The sequence below is a fragment of the Scyliorhinus torazame genome, unplaced genomic scaffold (genome assembly GCF_047496885.1).
Source record: "Scyliorhinus torazame isolate Kashiwa2021f unplaced genomic scaffold, sScyTor2.1 scaffold_661, whole genome shotgun sequence".
Lineage (NCBI taxonomy): Eukaryota > Metazoa > Chordata > Chondrichthyes > Carcharhiniformes > Scyliorhinidae > Scyliorhinus > Scyliorhinus torazame.
This window is the reverse complement of record NW_027308388.1, coordinates 106,838-116,964: the sequence shown is the minus strand read 5'-3', so window position 1 is coordinate 116,964 and position 10,127 is coordinate 106,838. Positions and strand designations below refer to the sequence as shown.

Sequence of the window (10,127 nt, the reverse complement as noted above, 5' to 3'; positions counted from 1 at the left end):
GTCAGTGTGTGTGGAACTGTATCCCAGTGAGAGTCAGTGTGTGTGGAACTGTATCCCAGTGAGAGTCAGTGTGTGTGGAACTGTATCCCAGTGAGAGTCAGTGTGCGTGGAACTGTATCCCAGTGAGAGTCAGTGTGTGTGGAACTGTATCCCAGTGAGAGTCAGTGTGTGTGGAACTGTATCCCAGTGAGAGTCAGTGTGTGTGTGGAACTGTATCCCAGTGAGAGTCAGTGTGTGTGGAACTGTTCCCCAGTGAGAATCATCATTAAACCGATACCAATTCACAGGGTTGATACTTACACATTTGGCTGTGCTGTGCGCAGTTCAGCGAGAGGTCAGCTGGATGAACTAGGTTATACCAGGACATGCCACAGAACTCCTGTCTCTGATACCCCAGCAGATACACAACACTGCAATGGAAAAGTATCTGCTTACTCCCAATCCTTGTGAACAGGAATATCACCACATTAAAAGATCCGCTGCAATGCTCCTGACTGATGCTAATTCCATAAGTAAATAATTAATCTTTATTGTCACAAGGAGGCTTACATTAACACTGCAATGAAGTTACTGTGAAAAGCCCCTAGTCGCCACATTCCGGCGCCTGTTCAGGTCACAGAGGGAGAATTCAGAATGGCCAATTCACCAACAGCACGTCTTTCGGGACTTGTGGGAGGAAACCAGAGCACCCGGAGGAAACCCACGCAGACACGGGGAGAACGTGCAGACTCCGCACAGACAGTGACCCAAGTCGGGGATCGAACCTGGGACCCTGGAGCAGTGAAGCAACAGTGCGAACCACCGTGCTACCCGTGATTTCTAAATGGTTTCTAAATTCCCACCAACACAAACCCAGAGATCACCGCACTGACCCTCTTAAAATAGGCTTTAGAATAAAAATAGGGAGACACTGGAATATGAAGAAAAGTCTCAGGTCTGTACCCCCCCCCCCGCCAGTGACAACGGGAGCATGTCCCACCTCCGGAAGTCCCCCTTCATCTGCTCAACTAACCGGGTCAGATTTAATTTGTGTAACTGCTCCCATCCCCGTGCCACCTGAATACCCAGGTAGCAAAAACTCCCTCCCATCACTTTCAACGGCATAATAATAATAATCTTTATTATTGTTACATGCAGGCTTACATTAACACGCAATGAAGTTACTGTGAAAAGCCCCTAGTCGCCACATTCCGGCGCCTGTTTGGGTCACTGAGGGAGAATTCAGAATTCTCAACGGGTACGGGAATTGAACCCTCGCTGCTGGCCTTGTTCTGCATCACAAACCAGCTGTCTAGATAACTGAGCTAAACCAGCCCAATTTAGTGAAATGAAGTTGGTGGGGACAGTGTAGAGGGAGACTTACTCTGTATCTAACCCCGTGCTGTACCTGTCCTGGGAGTGTTTGATGGGGACAGTGTAGAGGGAGACTTACTCTGTATCTAACCCCATGCTGTCCCTGTCCTGGGAGTGTTTGATGGGGACAGTGTAGAGGGAGCTTTACTCTGTATCTAACCCAGTGCTGTACCTGTCCTGGATGTGTTTGATGGGGACAGTGTAGAGGGAGCTTTACTCTGTATCTAATCCCCGTGCTGTACCTGTCCTGGGAGTGTTTGATGGGGACAGTGTAGAGGGAGCTTGACTCTGTATCTAACCCTGTGCTGTCCCTGTCCTGGGAGTGATTGATGGGGACTGTGTAGAGGGAGGTTTACTCTGTATCTAACCCCGTGCTGTACCTGTCGTAGGAGTGTTTGATGGGGACAGTGTAGAGGAAGACTTACTCTGTACCTAACCCCATGCTGTCCCTGTCCTGGTAGTGTTTTAATGGGGACAGTGTAGAGGGAGCTTTACTCTGTATCTAACCCAGTGCTGTACCTGTCCTGGATGTGTCTGATGGGGACAGTGTAGAGGGAGCTTTACTCTGTATCTATCCCCGTGCTGTACCTGTCCTGGGAGTGTTTCATGGGGAGTGTAGAGGGAGCTTTACTCTGTACCTAACCCCGTGCTGTATCTGTCCAGGGTGTGTTTGATGGGGACAGTGTAGCGGGAGGTTTACTCTGTATCTAACCCTGTGCTGTACCTGTCCTGGGAATGTTTGATGGGGACAGTGTAGAGGGAGCTTTACTCTGTATCTAACCCTGTGCTGTACCTGTCCTGCGAGTGTTTGCTGGGAACAGTGCAGAGGGAGCTTTACTCTGTATCTAACCCCGTGCTGTACCTGTCCTGGGAATGTTTGATGGGGACAGTGTAGAGGGAGCTTTACTCTGTATCTATCCCCGTATTGTACCTGTCCTGGGAGTGTTTGATGGGGACAGTGTAGAGGGAGCTTTACTCTGTATCTAACCCCATGCTGTACCTGTCCTGGGAGTGTTTGATGGGGACAGTGTAGAGGGAGCTTTACTCTGTATCTAACCCCGTGCTGTACCTGTCCTGGGAGTGTTTGACGGGGGCAGTGTAGTGGGAAGTTTACTCTGTAACTAACCCCGTGCTGTACCTGTCGTGGGAGTGTTTGATGGGGACAGTGTAAAGGGAGACTTACTCTGTATCTAACCCCATGCTGTCCCTGTCCTAGGAGTGTTTGATGGGGACAGTGTAGCGGGAGCTTTACTCTGTATCTAACCCAGTGCTGTACCTGTCCTGGATGTGTCTGATGGGAACAGTGTAGAGGGAGCTTTACTCTGTATCTAACCCCGTGCTGTACCTGTCCTGGGAGTGTTTGATGGGGACAGTGTAGAGGGAGCTTTACTCTGTATCTAACCCCATGCTGTCCCTGTCCTGGGAGTGTTTGATGGGAACAGTGCAGAGGGAGCTTTACTCTGTATCTAATCCCCGTGCTGTACCTGTCCTGGGAGTGATTGATGGGGACAGTGTAGAGGGAGCTTGACTCTGTATCTAACCCTGTGCTGTCCCTGTCCTGGGAGTGATTGATGGGGACTGTGTAGAGGGAGGTTTACTCTGTATCTAACCCCATGCTGTACCTGTCCTGTGAGTGTTTGATGGGGACAATGTAGATGGAGCTTTACTCTGTATCTAATCCCCGTGCTGTACCTGTCCTGGGAGTGTTTGATGGGGACAGTGTAGAGGGAGCTTGACTCTGTATCAATCCCCGTACTTTACCTGTCCTGGGAGTGTTTGATGGGGACAGTGTAGAGGGAGCTTTACTCTGTATCTAACCCCATGCTGTACCTGTCCTGTGAGTGTTTGATGGGGACAATGTAGATGGAGCTTTACTCTATCTAACCCCGTGCTGTATCTGTCCAGGGTGTGTTTGATGGGGACAGTGTAGAGGGAGCTTTACTCTGTATCTGACCCAGTGCTGTACCTGTCCTGGATGTGTCTGATGGGGACAGAATAGAGGGAGCTTTACTCTGAATCTAACCCTGTGCTGTACCTGTCCTGCGAGTGTTTGATGGGAACAGTGCAGAGGGAGCTTTACTCTGTATCTAACCCCGTGCTGTACCTGTCCTGGGAATGTTTGATGGGGACAGTGTAGAGGGAGCTTTACTCTGTATCTATCCCCGTACTGTACCTGTCCTGGGAGTGTTTGATGGGGACAGTGGAGAGGGAGCTTTACTCTGTATCCAGCCCTGTGCTGTACCTGTCCTGGGAGTGTTTGATGGGGACAGTGTAGAGGGAGCTTTACTCTGTATCTAACCCAGTGCTGTACCTGTCCTGGGAATGTTTGATGGGGACAGTGTAGAGGGAGCTTTACTCTGTATCTATCCCCGTATTGTACCTGTCCTGGGAGTGTTTGATGGGGACAGTGTGGAGGGAGCTTTACTCTGTATCTAACCCCATGCTGTACCTGTCCTGGGAGTGTTTGATGGGGACAGTGTAGAGGGAGCTTTACTCTGTATCTAACCCCGTGCTGTACCTGTCCTGGGAGTGTTTGACGGGGGCAGTGTAATGGGAAGTTTACTCTGTAACTAACCCCGTGCTGTACCTGTCGTGGGAGTGTTTGATGGGGACAGTGTAAAGGGAGACTTACTCTGTATCTAACCCCATGCTGTCCCTGTCCTAGGAGTGTTTGATGGGGACAGTGTAGCGGGAGCTTTACTCTGTATCTAACCCAGTGCTGTACCTGTCCTGGATGTGTCTGATGGGAACAGTGTAGAGGGAGCTTTACTCTGTATCTAACCCCGTGCTGTACCTGTCCTGGGAGTGTTTGATGGGGACAGTGTAGGGGGAGCTTTACTCTGTATCTAACCCCATGCTGTCCCTGTCCTGGGAGTGTTTGATGGGAACAGTGCAGAGGGAGCTTTACTCTGTATCTAATCCCCGTGCTGTACCTGTCCTGGGAGTGATTGATGGGGACAGTGTAGAGGGAGCTTGACTCTGTATCTAACCCTGTGCTGTCCCTGTCCTGGGAGTGATTGATGGGGACTGTGTAGAGGGAGGTTTACTCTGTATCTAACCCCATGCTGTACCTGTCCTGTGAGTGTTTGATGGGGACAATGTAGATGGAGCTTTACTCTGTATCTAATCCCCGTGCTGTACCTGTCCTGGGAGTGTTTGATGGGGACAGTGTAGAGGGAGCTTGACTCTGTATCAATCCCCGTACTTTACCTGTCCTGGGAGTGTTTGATGGGGACAGTGTAGAGGGAGCTTTACTCTGTATCTAACCCCATGCTGTACCTGTCCTGTGAGTGTTTGATGGGGACAATGTAGATGGAGCTTTACTCTATCTAACCCCGTGCTGTATCTGTCCAGGGTGTGTTTGATGGGGACAGTGTAGAGGGAGCTTTACTCTGTATCTGACCCAGTGCTGTACCTGTCCTGGATGTGTCTGATGGGGACAGAATAGAGGGAGCTTTACTCTGAATCTAACCCTGTGCTGTACCTGTCCTGCGAGTGTTTGATGGGAACAGTGCAGAGGGAGCTTTACTCTGTATCTAACCCCGTGCTGTACCTGTCCTGGGAATGTTTGATGGGGACAGTGTAGAGGGAGCTTTACTCTGTATCTATCCCCGTACTGTACCTGTCCTGGGAGTGTTTGATGGGGACAGTGGAGAGGGAGCTTTACTCTGTATCCAGCCCTGTGCTGTACCTGTCCTGGGAGTGTTTGATGGGGACAGTGTAGAGGGAGCTTTACTCTGTATCTAACCCAGTGCTGTACCTGTCCTGGATGTGTCTGATGGGGACAGTGTAGAGGGAGCTTTACTCTGTATCTAACCCCGTGCTGCACCTGTCCTGGGAGTGTTTGATGGGGACAGAATAGAGGGAGCTTTACTCTGTATCTAACTCCGTGCTGTACCTGTCCTGCGAGTGTTTGATGGGAACAGTGTAGAGGGAGCTTTACTCTGTATCTAACCCCGTGCTGTACCTGTCCTGGGAGTGTTTGATGGGGACAGTGTAGAGGGAGCTTTACTCTGTATCTAACCCCGTGCTGTACCTGTCCTGGGAATGTTTGATGGGGACAGTGTAGAGGGAGCTTTACTCTGTATCTAACCCCGTGCTGTACCTGTCCTGGGAGTGTTTCATGGGGACAGTGTAGAGGGAGCTTTACTCTGTATCAAACCCCGTGCTGTACCTGTCCTGGGAGTGTTTGATGGGGACAGTGTAGAGGGAGCTTTACTCTGTATCAAACCCCGTGCTGTACCTGTCCTGGGAGTGTTTGATGGGGACAGTGTAGAGGGAGCTTTACTCTGTATCTAACCCCGTTCTGTACCTGTCCTGGGAGTGTTTGATGGGGACAGTGTAGAGGGAGCTTTACTCTGTATCTAACCCCGTGCTGTACCTGTCCTGGGAGTGTTTGATGGGGACAGTGTAGAGGGAGCTTTACTCTGTATCTAACCCCGTTCTGTACCTGTCCTGGGAGTGTTTGATGGGGACAGTGTAGAGGGAGCTTTACTCTGTAACTAACCCCGTTCTGTACCTGTCCTGGGAGTCTTTGATGGGGACTGTGTAGAGGGAGCTTTACTCTGTATCTAACCCCGTGCTGTACCTGTCCTGGGAGTGTTTGATGGGGACAGTGTAGAGGGAGCTTTACTCTGTATCTAACCCCGTTCTGTACCTGTCCTGGGAGTGTTTGATGGGGTCAGTGTAGATGGAGCTTTACTCTGTATCTAACCCCGTGCTGTATCGTTCCTGCCTGGTGTGCTCATGACTATGAAAATGTTTAATTGATAGTTCCCGCCGCCGCAGGATATCCGTACCTGTCAGAGACACTGGTGATCTTGAGGTCAGCAGTCTGCTGACTCTGGAACCGATTGACGCACGGACTGAATTCAGTTCCTCGAGAAGCCCAGAGGACAGGAGTGCACAGCGCGGTGAAGATTAGTTGTGGAGTGCGGAGTGCGCTGGCCTGAGTGGACACAAAGCGGCCCCTCACCAGCACCATCCGCTGGTCGCCACCCTGCAATCTCATCGCCTTGGAGCAGTGCATCTGGCAGAGGAAGGTGCATTCTGGAAAAGACCAGCTGGAGATGGTTAAAGGTGCCAAAGTACCGGAGAAAACATTGAGAGTGTCCCAGGGCCCCTGCTCAGATAGCCAATGACCTCATTGAGAATTAACGCACAGCGAGAGGCCCTACGGTCCATCATAGAGACAAGACCCCCTATGGGGAATCAGGAGGGAGAAATTATTCACCAATTGCCAAGCAGAATCCATCCCATTGGAATTCTCCATTCCCTCACCAGGGGGGAGTATTGGAATTCTCCATTCCCTCACCAGGGGGGAGTATTGGAATTCTCCATTCCCTCACCAGGGGGGAGTATTGGAATTCTCCATTCCCTCACCAGGGGGGAGTATTGGAATTCTCCATTCCCTCACCAGGGGGGAGTATTGGAATTCTCCATTCCCTCACCAGGGGGGAGTATTGGAATTCTCCATTCCCTCACCAGGGGGGAGTATTGGAATTCCCCATTCCCTCGCCATGGGGGAGTATTGGAATTCCCTATTCCCTCGCCATGGGGGAGTATTGGAATTCTCCATTCCCTCACCAGGGGGGAGTATTGGAATTCTCCATTCCCTCGCCAGGGGGGAGTATTGGAATTCTCCATTCCCTCGCCAGGGGGGAGTATTGGAATTCTCCATTCCCTCACCAGGGGGGAGTATTGGAATTCTCCATTCCCTCGCCAGGGGGGAGTATTGGAATTCCCCATTCCCTCGCCATGGGGGAGTATTGGAATTCTCCATTCCCTCACCAGGGGGGAGTATTGGAATTCCCCATTCCCTCACCAGGGGGGAGTATTGGAATTCTTCATTCCCTCACCAAGGGGGGAGTATTGGAATTCTCCATTCCCTCGCCATGGGGGAGTATTGGAATTGTCCATTCCCTCGCCATGGGGGAGTATTGGAAATCTCCATTCCCTCGCCAGGGGGGAGTATTGGAATTCTCTATTCCCTCACCAGGGGGGAGTATTGGAATTCTCCATTCCCTCGCCATGGGGGAGTATTGGAATTCTCCATTCCCTCACCAGGGGGAGTATTGGAATTCTCCATTCCCTCGCCAGGGGGGAGTATTGGAATTCTCCATTCCCTCACCAGGGGGGAGTATTGGAATTCTCCATTCCCTCGCCAGGGGGGAGTATTGGAATTCTCCATTCCCTCGCCAGGGGGGAGTATTGGAATTCTCCATTCCCTCGCCAGGGGGGAGTATTGGAATTCCCCATTCCTTCGCCATGGGGAGTATTGGAATTGCCCATTCCCTCACCATGGGGGTGTATGGGAATTCCCCATTCCCTCACCATGGGGGAGTATTGGAATTCCCCATTCCCTCGCCATGGGCGAGTATTGGAATTCCCCATTCCCTCGCCATGGGGGTGTATTGGAATTCCCCATTCCCTCGCCATGGGCGAGTATTGGAATTCCCCATTCCCTCGCCATAGGGGTGTATTGGAATTCCCCATTCCCTCGCCATGGGGGAGTATTGGAATTGCCCATTCCCTCACCATGCTTTGGGGGTGGCGGGCGTGTTGATTTGCCCTGACTGTTACCTGAGTTTGGTGCAGTTGCTGATTCAAGCGTTTCACGAACAATTTTCTGATCCTCTGGAGAAATCATCTGATAAAAGCTGTCTCCCTGAGACACCAACTCCACCTGGTGGGGGGGGAAGACACCAAAATGAGTGGCCATGCTCACCCGCCTCATCAACCTCAACCAATCCCAGCCTTGTATTCAACATGGCATCAATCTCACAGGAACAGGAGGCCATTCAGGTTCTTGAGCCTATCCCATCTGATGGCAGCTACCAGGCAACCTTTGGGTGTGAAATATTGAACTTTTTTCCTTTTAGTGGGTGTGCATGTTGCTGACCAGGCCAACGTTTCACGCTCATCCCTCACTGCCCTTGAGAAGCTGATCAGGAGCTGCCTTGCTGATCGCGGCAGGCCGAGTGGTGTAGGTACAGCCACAGTGCAGTTAGTGAGGGCAAGGTAGAATACAGACTGTGAATAGTAACTCTCACCATCGAGAGGCCCAGGAAATCCCGAACGTTGTCCGACAGGTGAATCAGATTCCCGCTGGTTGTCATGGTAACGAGGAAGCCCGGAACTGCTTGCAGGAACTCCAGACCACCAGGAGGGGGCGGTGGGGGCTCCAGGTCTACAACTGGGTCAGAAGGATGGAGAAAATACAGTCAATGGTGACAGGAGCGGCAAACAATGACCCCCCCCCCCCCCAAACCACACACTGACCCCACACTGACCCCCAATCCACACACTGACCCCACACTGACCCCCAATACACACGCTGACCTCAATCCCCACACTGACCCCCAATCCACACACTGACCCCACACTGACCCCCAATACACACGCTGACCTCAATCCCCACACTGACTCCCAATCCACACACTGACCCCACACTGACCCCACACTGGCCCCCAATACACACGCTGACCTCAATCCCCACACTGACCCCACACTGACCCCCAATCCACACACTGACCCCACACTGACCCCACACTGACCCCCAATACACACGCTGACCTCAATCCCCACACTGACCCCCAATCCACACACTGACCCCACACTGACCCCCAATACACACGCTGACCTCAATCCCCACACTGACCCCACACTGACCCCCAATCCACACACTGACCCCACACTGGCCCCCAATACACACGCTGACCTCAATCCCCACACTGACCCCACACTGACCCCCAATCCACACACTGACCCCACACTGACCCCACACTGACCCCCAATACACACGCTGACCTCAATCCCCACACTGACCCCCAATCCACACACTGACCCCACACTGACCCCCAATACACACGCTGACCTCAATCCCCACACTGACCCCACACTGACCCCCAATCCCCACACTGACCCCACATTGACCCCCAATCCCCAAACTGACCCCACACTGACCCCCAATCCCCACACTGACCCCCAATCCCCACACTGACCCCACACTGACCCCCAATCCCCACACTGACCCCACACTGACCCCCAATCCCCACACTGACCCCACACCGACCCCCAATCCCCACACTGACCCCCCAATCCCCACACTGACCCCCAATCCCCACACTGACCCCACACTGACCCCCAATCCCCACACTGACCCCACACTGACCCCTAATCACCACACTAACCCCCAATCCCCGCACTGACCCCACACTGACCCCCAATCCCCACACTGACCCCACACTGACCCCCAATCCCCACACTGACCCCCAATCCCCACAGTGACCCCCAATCCCCACACTGACCCCACACTGACCCCCAATCCCCACACTGACCCCACACTGACCCCCAATCACCACACTGACCCCACACTGACCCCCAATCCCCACACTGACCCCACACTGACCCCCAATCCCCACACTGACCCCCAATCCCCACACTGACCCCACACTGACCCCCATTCCCCACACGGACCCCAATCCCCAAACTCACCCCACACTGACCCCAATCCCCACACTGACCCCACACTGACCCCCAATCCCCACACTGACCCCACACTGACCCCCAATCCCCACAATGACCCCCAATCCCCACACTGACCCCACACTGACCCCCAATCCCCACACTGACCCCCAATCCCCACACTGACCCCACACTGACCCCCAATCCCCACACTCATAGACTCATAGAACATACAGTGCAGAAGGAGGCCATTCGGCCCATCGAGTCTGCACCGACCCACATTAATCCCTCACTTCCACCCTTATCCC

The 10,127-nt window shown here is 52.7% G+C and overlaps 1 protein-coding gene across 1 annotated transcript in view; it reads right to left on the bottom strand.

Moving 5' to 3' along the window:
• Positions 1-300: 300 nt before the first annotated feature.
• LOC140406574 (neuronal PAS domain-containing protein 4-like) overlaps positions 301-10,127 on the bottom strand; it is a gene marked incomplete at both ends in the record, with an annotated part of 116,469 nt that continues 106,642 nt past the window's right edge. Inside the window, 4 exons of the mRNA XM_072494573.1 lie at positions 301-410; positions 6,153-6,402; positions 7,936-8,038; positions 8,406-8,548. Coding sequence (XP_072350674.1) covers positions 301-410; positions 6,153-6,402; positions 7,936-8,038; positions 8,406-8,548 — 606 coding nt within the window. The remainder of the gene's footprint in view (positions 411-6,152; positions 6,403-7,935; positions 8,039-8,405; positions 8,549-10,127) is intronic.